Source organism: Panthera leo, chromosome E2 (assembly GCF_018350215.1).
Source record: "Panthera leo isolate Ple1 chromosome E2, P.leo_Ple1_pat1.1, whole genome shotgun sequence".
Classification (NCBI taxonomy): Eukaryota; Metazoa; Chordata; class Mammalia; order Carnivora; family Felidae; genus Panthera; species Panthera leo.
The window spans coordinates 49,584,874-49,601,244 of record NC_056693.1 but is presented as its reverse complement, the minus strand read 5'-3'; the positions used below and the strand labels follow the sequence as shown (position 1 = coordinate 49,601,244).

At 39.3% G+C, this 16,371-nt stretch overlaps 1 protein-coding gene across 3 annotated transcripts in view; it reads left to right on the top strand.

Moving 5' to 3' along the window:
- CFDP1 (craniofacial development protein 1) overlaps window positions 1-16,371 on the top strand; it is a 119,429-nt gene that overhangs the window by 4,843 nt on the left and 98,215 nt on the right. For all 3 annotated transcript variants that reach the window (XM_042918162.1, XM_042918161.1, XM_042918160.1), the window contains exons 2-4: window positions 4,204-4,321; window positions 5,602-5,821; window positions 6,358-6,485. In XM_042918162.1, coding sequence (XP_042774096.1) covers window positions 4,204-4,321; window positions 5,602-5,821; window positions 6,358-6,485 — 466 coding nt within the window. The remainder of the gene's footprint in view (window positions 1-4,203; window positions 4,322-5,601; window positions 5,822-6,357; window positions 6,486-16,371) is intronic.

Genomic DNA, 16,371 nt, shown 5'->3' with positions numbered 1-16,371 from the left:
ATTTTTGGCTAGAATGCATCATAGATGACTGTGTGTTTCAAATGCCTTAACATCAAAGACACACAATCCAAGTTGGTCACCTTAGTCGCACCTCCTGACTCCAGATGATGAGAGTCTGACCCCTCTATTGTGTAATTGTTTCTTTCCTTTAGGGCGCCTGGGTGGGTTAGTCAGTTAAAGGTCCAACTTTGGCTCAGGTCGTTATGTGACAGTCCCGTGAGTTCAAGCCTCGCATTGGGCTCTGTGCTGACAGCTCAGAGCCTGGAGCCTGCTTCGGATTCTGTGTCTCCCTCTCCCCCTGCCCCTCCCTTGCTCCTGCTCTGTCTCTCTCTGTCTCAAAAATAAATAAAAACATTAAAACATTTTTTTAAAAAATAAAAAAAAATTGTTTCTTTCCTTCGAACTGAAGAATTCTGTGTCGTAATACACTTAACTGTTAAAACTGTATGTTTTGAGAACATTACTTGATAATCTTTGCTTAAATTGCTATCATTACAGCGTGAGAAGTGATGTTTTTCTAATTCTGTGGTTTTTCTACATTTTTTAGTTAATGTTCTTCTGTGATGTATTGCTTTCTCTCATCAACTGGGACAGAATAAATGTTTCATTTTCCTTAATTATTAACTTTCAAAATAGGGAATAATTTTAATAGTAGGTTAAGTAGTACAAATCATTTTTTGTCTTAAAAATTTTTTTTTAATGTTTACTTATTTTTGAGAGAGAGACAGAGTGTGAGCCGGGGCAGGGGGGCAGAGAGAGGGAGACACAGAACCCGAAGTAGGCTCCAGGCTCCGAGCTGTCAGCACAGAGCCTGACGCGGAGCTTGAACTCACCGACCGAGATCATGACCTGAGCCGAATTGGACACCCAACCAATGGAGTCACCCAGGCATCCCTATTTTTTGTCTTTTTTTAAAATATCATAAAGGGTGTACAGATTTTTATTGATTCACTATATGTACTCACACTTGTCCCTTTTAATGCTCAAGTCGTCACTTTGGCCACTAGAAGTTCTTTCAAGCTGGATCTTACATCCTTTAAATGTGACCCATTATTCTTAAGTAACTACCTTGCTTTCTGACACCGCAAGATGTCCCAGTTTCACCTTGTGCTTTCCTTCCCTCATACCTGAAATTGCCTGGTTTCTTCCAGGGAGCCCTTTTCATGATGAGTCATATCAAGGGATATAATCTGGACTCTGAATAGATGCCCGTTGCTACCAGGGTGACATTGTTTCTGTGCCATTTCAGTGAACAGAGTAAGAAAATATTTATCTTAAAAAGAGTTAGAGTTCATACTAATGTTTTTTAAATATTTTATTTTTAAGTAATCTCTGCACCCAGTGTGGGCCTTGAACTTATAACCCCGAGATCAAGAGTCACATGCTCTACCTGCTGAGCCAGCCAGGTGCACCCTCATACTGGTATTTTTAATGCAGTTTTAACATTTGAATTTTCATCTGATTTCTTTGATTTTATAATTGTGCATCATTTCTCTTACTCTGAAGATCTGGATCCCTAACATGATCAGCATCATTACTTGCTTTAACCTACAACATGAAATAGGTTCAAAATACCAACATTGATGTTACTACATGGAATAGAGTTTTTTGTTTTGTTTCGTTTTTTGTTTTTTTGTTTGTTTTTTGTCTTCAGGATGGATCTTGCTAAGGGTGTACAGTCAAAATACTGTGTTTCTGAAGTCCTTGGAATAAATCCTTTCTTTATCAGTTACGTTATTGTTTGGGTGTAGAGTTATTTATTCAAATAAGTATTTGTTTATTCCAACTGTTCTTAATTTAAGGGATTTTCAAAATTCTTCAGAAAGATAAACACAGAATTCTTGCTTTTACCCCTTGCTATCCCACTGTGTTCAACCCTAACCTTACAGGTACCTATTTTCATTAGTTTTTTTGTTTATCCTTCCAGTGTTGTGGGTTTTTGTTGTTGTTGTTGTTTTGCAAATACAGTGCAGCTAGGTACCTACCTAGCTTGTAGGTTTATGTTTTTTGCTGTAGTGATTTTACTGGGCTTTCAAGGGAAGCAGAATGACATTTGTGTGTTCAGACTGCTGTCTTAGCCTGGAACTCAGTCCTTTGTTCGTGAACCACTTTCACCTGTCACTTGGGGTCGAATGCACATTCTGCACATGAGAATGCCCACGTGATGGGCTGCTTCTCATCAGCTTTGTTCTGCTATTGTATTTGTAGTTTTCAAGAGTTTTTAAAGTTTTTTTTATGTTTATTTATTTATTTTTAATATAATTTATTGACAAATTGGTTTCCATACGACACCCAGTGCTCATCCCAACAAGTGCCTTCCTCGATGCCCATCACCCACTTTCCCCTCTCCCCCACCCTCCATCAACCCTCAGTTTATTTTTCAGAGTGAGAGAGAGCATGGATGCATGCAAGTAGGGGAGGAGCAGAGAGAGTTCTAAGCTGGCTCTGCACTGTCGTACTGTGAGATCATGACCTGAGCCAAAGTCGGACACTCAACTGACTGAGCCACCCAGGAATCCCTAGGTTTTTTTAAAGTGTTTTGAAAAATGCTGAAGTCATTATGTCGTGATGGTAATACGTTCTTTGATCTTTTTGAAGATTTTATAAAGGCTTTTTTTTTTTTTCTTATTGTGTTATCTCTGAATGACTTTCATGTTTTCAGTTTTGCCTTTCATATTGGAGGCTTTCCTCAAATGTTTGGTGGTCCTTGGTTCTTTGTGAGTGAAATATTTAAAAGCTGATTGGATGTACAGGAATATTTAAAACAGTACTATTTGTAATAGTCCCAAACTAGAAACAACCTCACTGTTCATCAGCAGGAGAATGGATAAATACATCATGGTCCAGTCATGCGGTGAAACACTACTTCAGAATGGGAGTGAATAAACTGAGCTACAGTAGGTGACCTACACACAGCATGTTGAGTGAGAGAAGCTGGACACTCAGGAGTCAAATTGTAGGCTTCTGTTTGTTTAAGGGTGGAAACCAGGCAAACCTGATCTGTGGTGTTAGGAGTCACGATGGTCCTTGGGACGAGGTGGTGGCCAATGCCCGGAACAGGGCACAAGGGGCCTTCTGGGATGCTGGTTCGTGTTCTGGTTTTTGAGCTAGGTCTGGTTATACAAGTGTGTTCTCTTTGTGTAATTTCATTGAGCTGTACGGTAGATTTGTGTGCTTTTCAGTGTGTGTGTTATGCTTCAAATGAAAGTTTACATGAAGTAAAAAAGAAAACTACTTGAATCTCCATATGGATAGGATTTATTGACTGATGCCTATAGAGCGTGGTCATCCTGGGCATCCAGGTACCACCTTCTCGTTGGGAACCCCAGAATGTCAGTGTCTGAGGATGGGAACTGGACTTTTTTTTTTTTAATGTTTATTTACTGAGAGAACGTGTGCACATGTGAGCAGGGGAAAAGCACAGAGGGAGAGAGAATCCCAAGCAGGCTTTGAGCCAGACACGGGGCTCAATCCATGAACTGTGGGATCGTGACCTGAGTTGAAATCAAGAGTTGGACACTAACTGACTGAGCTGCCTAGCCATCCCTAGACATGTTTGTTCTTTCTGCTGTGTCTACCTGGAAGTCTTGAGGCCTCTTTTTTGTCAAGGTCTCTTTTGATTACTTTTTTTTTTTTTTTTTTTTTTGGAGAGACAGAGACAGAGCACAAGTGGGGGAGAGGCAGAGGGAAATGGAGACACAGAATCTGAAGTAGGCTTCAGGCTGTGAGCTGTCAGCACAGAGCCCAACATGGGGCTCGAATCCACTAACTGTGAGATCATGACCTGAGCTGAAGTCAGACGCTTAACCTACTGAGCCACCCAGGTGCCCCTCTTTTGATTACTTTTGAAAGATACCCAAGTTGTGGTGGGAACAGTAATTTCTTCTTTGAACAGTACAGTAGTAGAATTGGAATTTCTATTCATTCATTCATTCATTCATTCATTCATTCAGCAAAGACTTAACAAACAAAATCTGTGTCCTCATGGTGTGGAGAGCATAATAGATATTGCAAACATCAAATATAAGCAGGTTGACTTATGGAGGGAAATATGGATGATCTGGAGGCCTAGAATAGGGAAGACTTCCCTAAGGAAATGATATTTTCGTTAGACCAAGAATAGAGGAAACTACTAGACTTTATTTTTAATGAAAATGTCTTGTCTCGATGTGTCTGACCACCCTATTATGTGTGTGATTTCAGGTGGAGAGTATAGTGAAGATGATGTAAATGAATTAGTGAAGGAAGATGAAGTGGATGGTGAAGAGCAGACACAGAAAACCAAAGGGAAAAAAAGAAAGGCTCAGAGCATTCCATCCAGGTGATGCTGCCCTCAAGGCCCTTGGAAGTCAGGGGCTGTTGTCACAGCTTTCCTGATGGCTGGGATTGGTCCGATGAGTTCTTACTACCAGGGTTTCTTATCTTTGTCTTTCCAAGGGAAACATTTGGTGACATTTAGGATTAAACACAGAAGACCCCACAAAACAAAGAGTGGCATCCTCTGTGTATGGTTTCTTATTTTCACTGTCTCACATCTTGCAGGTGATAGCACAGCAGTACAGTTAGCTATACCTTCTTCTTTTTAGTGACTGCATAGTGTTACATTAGGTGGTTACACCTTGTTTTAAGCATTCCCTTATTGAAGGACATTTAGATTATACCTTGTGTTTCCTACAGCAAACAAGACTCCAGTGAATATTCTTTGTTACGTCTTTTTGTACAGGTACAAGGATATCTGTGAAACAGATCTGTAGAAGTAGAATCGTTTGATCCAGGGTTTGTACAGTAAAAAAATTTTTTCAATAAATATTAGCAAATTGCATTCCATAGGCCTGCTACTGAATTACACCCCCACCACCACCAAATTATGAAAATGTTGACAGGCTATTTAGCTCAGATAAGAGAATCTTCCATAGAAGTCTTTTATCTCTCTTTGATTAGTATTTATATCTTTTTGGGCATTGAAGCAAAAAAGCAGATTATCGTTTATAAAAAATGGAAAAAGAATTTTCATAATGAAAATTGAAGTCAGAATAGTCTAAGAAGCAATTTACTCTTTTAGGTCTTGGGCCCAGTTCTCTGGTCCTCGAGTTTTTCTGTATGCCAGCTTTCATATTTTCAGAAAGTGGGAAAAAACATGGATTTTTTTTTTTTTTTTTTTTTTTTTTTTTTTTTACCTCCTGAGAACTCTAGGAAGAAACAGTGCCAATAAATTTGATGCTCTCCTCAATAGAACATGTTCTCCAATTGGAGTATATGTTCTTGGAACACACTTCCTGGACAGATTGATTCTGTGAGGTGATTTTGGGTGTTTTCTTCGTGAAAATAGCTGGTCCTGATTTAGAAGTAAATCACTATATTTTGAGTCTCAGTGTTTGGGGAAATTGCTAACTGTATGAGCTCAATTCTTTCCTTCCACAGAATCTCAGCTTACCTCCCCTGCCTTCCCCGGGGGGTGGTGGGGTGTTAATCAGTAGTCCTCAGATTTTAAAGTTTTCTCGGATTTGCAACAGTATGTTTGGAATCGAGGAGGGGATAGCTGAAATAATTTCACATTATCTGTCTTGTCTTTCCTTTTCCTCATGACTGTTGGTGATTTAGGAAGAGAAAACAAGGTGGCCTCTCATTAGCAGAAGAGGACGAGGAGGACGCCAACCAGGACTCCGAGGGAAGTAGCAGTGAGGACGGAGATGCAGCTGCAGAGCAGGAAGAGGACATTGGCTCAGACGACGCGAGGAGGAAGAAGGAGGATGAGCTCTGGGCCAGCTTCCTCAACGATGTAGGACCAAAGCCAAAAGTGCCCCCAAATACACAAGTTAAAGTAAGTCGATAGCCACACGAGGTGTAGACTTTCCGGAAATACCCTAAGTTCCCCAGATAGACTTTTATTTCCAAACTGAGATTTGATGCTTACAGCAGAAGGCAGACCAGATGCCTTTTTTTTTTTTTCCTTTTTTACATTTATTTTTGAGAGACTGAGAGAGGCAAACTGCAAGTGGGGGAGGGGCAGAGAGAGAGGGAGACACAGAATCCAAAGCAGGCTCCACGCTGACAGCACAGAGCCCAAGGCGGGGCTTGAACTCACAAACTGTGAGATCATGAACTGAAGTTGAACGCTCAACCGACTGAGCCACCCAGGCACCCCGTGACCGGATGCCTTTTGAAAAGAATTCTAAGCAAAAAGCAAAGCATTCCCTATGGTAGAAAAAGCAAGCCTTTCTAATCAAATACATTTCCAGTAGGTCTTCAGTTTGGAGGTGAAACATTTCAGAATAGCCCAAAATAGCATGTTGGGATGGTTCTTTTAGGTTTCATCCTTATGTGAAACTGTGATAGTATCTCTTACCTTTTTCACAGAGTGGAGGGAAGACTGAAGGGACGGGTTCAAGTAAATTGTTGGTCAGAGCAGAAGAGCTGGAGAAACCTAAAGAAACTGAAAAAGTTAAAATCACCAAGGTGTTTGATTTTGCTGGTGAAGAAGTCAGGTAAGGTGACCGTTACAGACTTTGAAACTAGTTTGTTTAAAAATGAGCATCTTGGGGCGCCTGGGTGGCGCAGTCGGTTAAGTGTCCGACTTCAGCCAGGTCACGATCTCGCGGTCTGTGAGTTCGAGCCCCGCGTCAGGCTCTGGGCTGATGGCTCAGAGCCTGGAGCCTGTTTCCGATTCTGTGTCTCCCTCTCTCTCTGCCTCTCCCCCGTTCATGCTCTGTCTCTCTCTGTCCCAAAAATAAATAAAAAACGTTGAAAAAAAAAAAATAAAAAAAAAAAAATAAAAAATAAAAATGAGCATCTTTCTGAATGGTGTTAGACATCTGGCCTCATTCTACTCTATCATCATAATATTTTGGAAGAGTTTTGTTTTCCACTCCAGGAAAGTGGTGGTTCCATGAATTATCAGGGAACATGATGTAGTTGTGGGTATTGTGAAGTGTCTGAGAGAAAAAAAAAAAGAATTAAGTATTTGGTTCCACTTATTACCATGCCTTGTGACTTTGGCTGAGTCATTTCTCGCAAGAGTCATTTCTCCCATTTTCTCCCCAAAATTCATATTGGAAAAAAGAATTTGGCATTATTAGTTTTATAAATTGTGTGGAGCAGAACTTTTTATTTTTTTAAAAATATTTTTCCCCAACTTCTTCTGAAAGATTTCACACAGCATTATGCTACAAGAATTAGTATTACAATGAGTACCCGTATACCTATTATACACATTCACCACTTGTTAATGTGTGGCCTCTGTCTCCATCATCTAGATCTGTATTATTGTCTTTTTGTTTTGGCTGAACTATTTGAGAATTGCTTGTAGTCATCATGATGCTTCACTCTTAAATATGTCTGCACAGTTTCCTAAGAACACGGGCATTCTTCTTCATGGTATAACATAACTGTTACATCCACTAAATTTCACATTAATGCACATTATTATCTAAATCTGTGGTGAAGGATGCTGATTACAATTTTCAACTTGCTGCAGACCAATACTCTTATAAAACACAATAAAAAGGAATTGCTAGAAAAATAAATTTAAAAGATATAGAAAATACAAGCCCAAATTTTTAACAATGAGATTCAACAGATACAAATATACATTTCAATAAATATAATAGTCTAAATGAACATCAAATAGGAATAGGAAGAGATTTATATAGTTCTGCATGCTGTTTATTGAAGGTGGGAGTATAAATAATTAGTACAGGGAATCACTGTTCTGTTTATACATTTACATTATTCTATAATAAAAACAAAACAAAAACCCAGGATTAAAGTATCAATTCTCAATACTTAACATCTAGATGCACACCTTGAATACATACTTGTGTATATTAATTTTTAGTTTTTAATGTGACAAAATAGCTCATTTCTTTGTTAATTTATTGTGTCTATGATGGATATATGATCGCACTACTGGAGGATAATCGATATGTAAATTCTGTGGGTTTTTTTTTTTTTATGTTTATTTTTGAGAGAGAGAGAGACAGCGTGAGTGGGGTAGGAGCAGAGAGAGAGGGAGACACAGAATCCAAAGCAGACTCTAGGCTCTGAGCTGTCAGCATAGAGCCCGACGCAAGTTTCGAACCCACATACTGTGAGATCATGGCCTGAGCCAAAGTTGGACGCTTAACCCACTGAGCCACCCAGGCGCCCTGTCTTTCTTTCTTTTTCTTAATAATCCTCATCATAAACCCATCTCACAGATATTCTCGTGAGGATGGAAATACAGATTTTAAAACTGTTTCAGTTAAGTTCAAGATTTTTATTTTTACTTTTATACAGAATGAAGTCAGTGATACTGTATTTTCAAAGTTTATCTTTAGTGCTTCATCAGTAGCCGATTCCAACAATTTGTCCTGTCAGGTTATAATTAAATTTAAGTTATATTTCAGTGGAAAACAGGATTTCTGCATGCATGAATTTCCTGTGTCTGGCTATTCTTTTGACAGAAAATGGAATTCAGAACTTTCAGTGAGACATGTTAATCTGTAGAAACTCTGTTCTTCCAGGCTTCTGGCTTTCGTTTTTATTTATAATTTATTTGCTACTGAAATCATGTTGAATCATTTCCTTACATGGAAGTACTAAGATTATTAAAAATACAAAAGGTCAAGCCAAGTTAATAAGCCAAGTTATACTGTCTGATTGAGATCTTTAAAATTGGAGACCAACTGGTGTTTTTCTTTTAAAGACACTAAGTTTATTCTGAAGCTCATCTTGTCAACAGCATTTTTCTCTTTCATAACCATTGTACCTCAGCACGCGATATAACATATGCACATTTCCGGTCAGCTTTCAGCTTAACACATATAAAGACAGGCATTGAAAAAATGTAGTGCATTAGCCTTACATAATTTACAATTTTTACTGCTGTACTAAGAACAGTGGAGTTGTTTGTTGTGGTGGCAGGATTTTTCTCAGCGAAGGAAGCAGTGTGTTAATTTTATGTTCTAGCACAAGCTCCTTAATCTAATCTGTTCTCCTGTCTTGCAGCTGTGCCATTAGAACATACTCTTCAATACACTTAAATTCCAAATCACACTTGTTAACAGTGCAATCTTAGTTTTATTATACAGATTGGTGTCAGTTAATGTTTGTCAACCAGAAACTGATAAAAGAATCCTTTGCATCACCCTCATGTTTAAATCACACATGTATCATAATTTTCATGTTAATAATAACCTGGCATTCTTCAAATGCATTGAAAAACCTTTTGCTAACTTTATTATCATTCTCACTATCATAAGCTAGATCTTGAAGCCTTCAAGCTGTGGTGTTACTGGAAAGTTGTACTTGAATCAGCTTCTTTATCACAGATTCACCAAGCTTTCCAAGCAGACATCTTCCAGAAAGTCTGACTGATGTCTTGGCGGGGGCTTATTCTTCTTTAGTTAACCAAAAGCGCTTCTTTCTCGGAGGACTACAATACACTAAGTAACGTTAATGTATGGAATTTGGCACCTGTTTCTATTGGCTTTTTAGATCAGTACTCTTTCTTTCAAAGAATTCTTTTGGTTTTGGATTTATGATTTGTATATAAATACCAATGAAGATTGGATGAATTCGTTGCCTCATTAGCCAAAACATCTGCAAAGAACTCACTATGGTTTTAGCACTACATGATCAAAAACCAAACTCCGTGTATGAGTGCTCATAAAGTAAAAGCAGTTTGACCTTCGATTGGCCTTGTTTCTTTGGAATTGCTTCCATCATCACGTGGTTTACTACTGCTGCATTCAGAAAAGCTTTGTTTTCTTTAGAGAAATACCCAGGGAGGCTTGTTTTGCCATCAGTACATTAGGATTAAGAAAATAATACTGATTTTACTTTCTTAATTTAATTATTTAAAAAAATTTTTTTTAAGGTTTATTCATTTTTCAGAGACAGAGAAAGAGAAAGCCTGAGTGGGGGGAGGGGCAGAGAGAGAGGGAGACAAAAAAATCTGAAGCAGACTCCAGGGTCCGAGCTGTCAGCACAGAGCCCGAAGCGGGCCTCGAACCCACGAGCTGTGAGATCAAGACCTGAGCCGAAGTTGGACGCTTAACTGACTGAGCCATCCAGGGGCCCTGTCTTAATTTAATTTTAAACTATAAATTTAAAAAGTCACACTCGGTTAACAATTAGAATGATTGTAAAAATAATTTATAAAAATAAATGCTTATGTTTTGTCACATTTTGGGGTTTTGATAAAATAACCCTAAACTATCCCATGCATTATAGTGTTGCACTGTGCGTGACTAATACACTGATGTCACATGTGACCACCTTGCGAGTTTGACAGTATCCAAATTGTTTTGTATTCATTGAGTCCACTAGTCATGTCTTGAATATTGTGACATTGTCAGATTGCTAAACAAATTTTCAAATACTTACATTTTCTGTACCCATCTTGTATTGGACCAATAACAAGTAGTTTTGTAGCCCACATTTTAAGTAGCTCTATATGCAATACTACTCAAGTTTTTTACCAGTTTTTCCAATGATAAATTCTTTTATAGCTGTATTTCTTGTTCAAGTCCAATATCTAATCCAAGATTACACTCTGCATTTAGTCTTTTTAGTCTTTTCTTGTTAAGCCCCTTTTTTAAACCTTTCATTTAAGTATTTCGTGACACTGGTATATAGAGTTGACCCTTGGACAACACAGGTTTGAACTACATGGGTCTATTTGTAAGTAGATTTTTTTTTCCCACTAAATACAGCACAGTACCATAAATGTATTTTCCTTATGATTTTCTTAGTAACATTTTCTTTTCTCTAGCTTAGTTTATTGTAAGAATACAGTATGTAATACATATACAAAGTGTGTGTTAATTGTTTATGTTATCAGTGAGGTATCTAGTTAACAGTAGCCTTTTAATGGTTAAGTTAGGGGCAGTCAAAAGTTACACGTGGATTTTGGACTACGTGGTGGGCAGGTAGCAGCACCCCTAACTGCTGGTTTTTCAAGGGTCGATTGTATGTTTTTTCTTTTTGTTTTTTAATGTTTGTTTATTTTTGTGAGTGACAAACAGAGCACAAGCCGGGGAGGGCAGAGAGAGAGAGGGGAACACAGAATCTAAGGCAGGCTCCACGCTCTGAGCTGTCAGCACAGAGCCCGACGCAGAGCTCAAACTCACGAACTGTGAGATCATGACCTGAGTGGATGCCAGACGCTTAACTGACTGAGCTACCCAGGCGCCCCAGCAATTGTATGTTTTTAAGAGTCCATCTGTTTTGCAGGATGGTCCTTAGTTGGGAATTTTGCATAGTTTACTCATGATAGGCTTCAGATTCGTCACCTAGACAAAAATGCTAGGTGATGTTTTTCTTCCTAGTACATCGATAACAGTAAGTTAGACCACTTAGGCAATATCTGTCAGAATTCTTCATTGTAAAGACACTCATTTCCCTCATAATCAATCATTTTGGGATCCATTAGATAATTCTTGATGATGTGAATTAGTAATGTTATTTTGCTGCCGGAAATCACACTGGAAACTATATATAGAGTTCTCCAGTAGAGGGTAGCAGAACACTGACAGTAAGCCTTTAATGGTTTGGAAATCGTACAAAATAATGCAGAAAGTGTTTGATACACCATTAGGAATATATAAAAAGTTTTAGAACTCTTTCTTGGCTTGTATTATTTCCCATGTGTCATATAGGGTAGCCAGGAAAGATTTACAGCTTTATGATCAGCCCTACACAGGGAGTAAGAAAAGCTGGTAAATAACTGTTGTTATGAGAAATCATTAAATTTTCTGAACAAATAAATTTTGTGAATGTATTAGTATTTATATTAATGACACAAATTTCCTATTTCATTTTGTAAAGCAAAGGGATGGGAATTTTAAGTACTGGATAGGCATTTGGGAATCTGCTATTTCTATCATTTGTCAGAAGAGGGCAGCATGATGTCTTTTAAAAAAAAAGAAACAAATTGCTCAGGGAAGCGCCTTTTTTCCCCCCTACAAATGTATACATTCTCATGTATACATTTCATATTCAGAAGTAATGTACATTTTTTACTTAAAAAACGTATATTGCAGAGATACGTAATGGGACAAGCAAACGTTCTCTATAACTCCTTCCTCCTAAAGAAAATAAAACCCTGTTAATAATTGGCATTTGGCAGGATTTTTTTTAACTTAGATTATTTATACTTAAAATTTAGGTATTGTAAGAAGTCCTCACATAGGAATTTGGGAGGCCTGAATTATAATTGACAGCCAAATGCAAACTTGACATATGGATTTGAGCATATCTTTTAATCCCTTGATGTCATTATTCTGCTTTTTCTTTTTCCCTTTGTATCAAGTTAAGAGCATTACTGCATCTAAGAAATGTGAGAAAGAGCTAGTGATGACTGTAAGAATTTGTAAGTATAAGCATAAGGTAGTGTTAGCACAAAGTTAGTTTTTTATGTTTAATTATGTTTTAATGATTAAGCTGTGGATTTTCATCTTTTTGTTTTGTTTTCTTTGCCCTTGAAAAATGTGTAGCTTGTAATCCTTTAGGAATGAGGAAAAATTGTTTGTTTGTTTTTTAATGTTTATTTATTTATTTTTGAGAGAGAGGCAAAGCACCAGTGGGGGAGGCAGAGTGAGAGAGAGTGAGAGAGAGAGAGAGATTGATTGATTCATTCTGAAGCATGCTTCAGGCTCTGAGCTGTAGCACAGAGCTTGATGTGGGGCTCGAACTCAACGAGTCTCGAGATCATGACCTGAGCGGAAGTCGGACATTTAACTGACTCAGCCACCCAGGCACCCCAGGAAAATAGTAGTTTTTATTCTTCTGTATCACATAACCAGCTGAGCCAGTTAGCTCAGACTTTCCCAAATGATTCACCTTTTGGAAAAGGCCAGTCATGGAAAGTTTCTGCCTAAATAAAGACTTTTTAGGAAGTTCTGAGGAAGTGAAATGAAGTTAAAATGACATTTCTGCTGATAACGCTTGAACTGACTATTGCTAATAGTGGGTGTTTCCTGTCAGGGTTCCCTCTTGTATATTTGAAGTGGTCTATAATTTAACTGTTGTCCTTTTTTTTTTTTTTTTTAAGTTTATTTAATTTTTTTTAATGTTTATTTTTGAGACAGAGACAGCATGAGTGGGGGAGGGGCAGAGAGAGAGAGAGAGAGAGGGAGACCCAGAATTTGAAGCAGGCTCCAGGCTCTGAGCTGTTAGCACAGAGCCCGACACGGGGCTTGAACTCACCAACCATGAGATCATGACCTGAGATGAAGCCAGGCGCTTAACTAACTGAGCCACCCAAGTGCCCCTCTGTATTTGTTTTAAGACAGTTTGTGTACGCGAGCTGTTGAGGGGCAGAGAAAGAGAGAATCCCAAGCAGGCTCCCTGGCTGTCAATGTAGAGCCTATTAGGGGCTTGGCCTCTGTGAGATCATGACCTGAGCAGAGACCCAGAATTGGATGCTTAACTGACTGAGCCACCCAGGCACCCCTAACTGTTCTCTTCCTTGAAGAAGGTATTTTGAGAGCTGAAGTTCTTACTGATTATTAAAAATGGATTTCTTCCAGGGGCACCTGGGTGGCTCAGTGAGTTAAGCATCTGACTTCGGCTCAGGTCATGATCTCGCCATTCACGAGTTCGAGCCCCGCGTCAGGCTCTGTGCTGACATCTAGGAGCCTGGAGCCTGCTTCAGATCTTGTGTCTCCCTCTCTCTGCCTCTCTCCCATTCGTGCTCTGTCTCTCTTTTTGAAAAATAAACATTGAAAAGAATTTTTAAAAAAATGGATTTCTTCCAGACATAACTATCAATGAAGAGTAAAAGTCTGCTTATGTTTTTTCTTGTTGATTCCTAAAGTCCCTGAGAGAAACATAACAGTTTATAGATGTCATTTCTTTGTGACTGTGGAAAGGACCTTGGCATTAAGAAACTAACAGAGATACTCCCATAGGCTATGCTTTTTTCATGGTTTCTTTGTGGAACTTACTATATATCCTGTGTTGTCATGATTTATTTCATGGTTGGCTGTCCTGATGGACTGTGAGCCCCTAAAGGGCAGAGACTATGCATATATTTTTATTTATACGTTCCATATCTAACACAGCGCCTGGATCTAGGGTCTAGGTTCCTTTTCAGAAACTGTTGACCAAATTGCTTTAGGCGGCCGCGGCAAGAGCTTTGTTGTTGCTGTGGTAAAACAAGTGAACAAAACAAAACATGCTTTGCATAAAGGCTTCTTTTACTTTCCTTATAGCTTGGACCGCTTGATCTTCATCTGTTATTGTGCACATTCTAAGATCTTACGGTGATGTGCCTTGATGTGGATCTTAAAATTTGCGATGTCAGCTATGCTGTGGGAAGTCAGTAGTAAAGTTTCTTTTTTGTTGACAACCTCTCACGTATTTTCTCTTTTTCTGAAATTCCTATTCAGTTGATAATAATCATGAAGCTATGCTAGGTTATGCTGTGGAAACAAACCCAGAAACTCAGCAGCTTAACACAGTACAGTTGACCCTTGAACAGCACAGGTTTGAAGTGTGGGTCCGCTTCAGTGTGTATTTTTTCTTGTGTGATTTTTGTAATATTTTTTTCTCTTTAACTTACTTTATTATAAGAAAATGGTGTAATACATACACAAAATGTGTGAAATCGTTTATGTTATCAGTAAGGCCTCCTACCAACAGTAGGCTATTAGTAGTTAAGTTTGGGGAAGAGGTTATACGCATATTTTCAGGTGTGTGGGGGGTCGGTGATCCTAACCCCACGTTGTTCGAGGGTCAGCTCTATATACATATTTTTTACTGGTGCCAAGTCCAGTCCACGTGGGCAGCCCTCCATCCTGTAACTAACTCAGCCGTGTGGAGCACATAGCTTTCGAGGTTGCTGTGGTAAGGGAAGAGTGAATAAATAGATTTTCATTTAATTACCCTGTTTTTACAATGAGACTTCAGCCCTGCCCAATGAGTTTGGAAATTCTGTGGTTTTCATTTCTCCAACGAGTAATGGGGTTTTGCCAGGTTGGATGGGGGACACCGTATGGCATGAGGTTCAAGAAGGGGGTCTGGGATCTAGTTGCTCCTGATACAGACTTGCAACTCACGTTAGCCCTGCTCCTCTCCTTCTCCCTTCAAAGGTTCCTGGTATTTCAGTTTACTGAGCCATTCTGGAATAGCGTAGTACAAATCGTCTTGCTTGTTCGCCGTTCCATATGGCTATAGGCTTAGGTCAGAGAAAACAAAAACCAAAGCCAATTTCTACTTGTTTCTTCACTTTCTACCTTTAGAAAATTTTAGTGGCATCTTTTTTCTGTTGCATCTTTTCATCGTATCCTTGTGTAATTTTGCCCTTTGTAAATTTATTTACCACTGTGTAGTAGGGAGTGGAGAATCAAGTGTGTGTTCAGACCATCATTTCTAAGTGCAAGTATCTGCTTGTTCCTTAAAAAAAATTTTTTTTCGTGTTTGTTTATTTTTGAGAGAGGGAGAGAAGATGAGTGGGGGGAGGGCAGAGAGAGAGGGAGACACAGAATCCGAAGCAGGCTCCAGGCTCTGAGCTGTCAGCTCGAACCCACGAGCCGTGAGATCATGACCTGAGTGGAAGTCAGACGCTTTACCGACTGAGCCACCCAGCGTGCTGAGTATCCACTTGTTCTTAATGAGCCATCTCAGGTCTACCCAGGGCAAGGAGATGCAAAGCAACTCTTTAGTCCAGTACCCTGGGATTCTGCGTTAAGGTTTAGGTTTGGGTGTGGGTTTGTTTTGGTTGCCTGTATAGCAGTGTAAAGAATTACTTCAGACTTTAGTGGCATAAAACAATTGTTTTATTGTAATTTCTCATAGTTCTGGAGGATAGCTGGGCTCAGGCAGCTCTTGCGCAGGGTGTCAAGCAGTTGTGGTTAGTGGCTGGATATGAAGCCACCTCGAAAGTTTCCTTGTTCTCATGTCTTAGGCCTGGACCAGAGCAGGCTCTTCAGGCATCCCTTTCTGTGTGGTCTTCCTGTATGTTCTGCGTAGCGTGGTGGACCAGAGGAGCCAGGCATCTTGCATGGTAACTTGAGGTTTAGAGGTTGCATTCTCAAGAGAGAGCGCCAGGTAAGAGCTGTGTCATCTTCTCAGCTAGCCTCAGGAGTCATGTAGTGCCACCTCCACCGAACTCTGTCAATTGGCAGCACTCTGTCAATTGGCAGTCAATTTTTTTCATGTTTGTTTATTTTTGAGAGAGGGAGAGAAGATGAGTGGGGGGAGGGCCCCCCTGATTAATCAGGGGAGGCCCACCTGATTAAAAGGAGGGGGTGCCCTATACCTCCCTTCTCATTGAGGTGATGTCGGGTTTTGGAAGAGCATGTAGAATGGGTTGTGGCAGCCATCTTTGAGAAACAGAGTCTACTATGGAGTTTTCTCTAGCATGGCTGCTTAATCTCTGGACAGTCT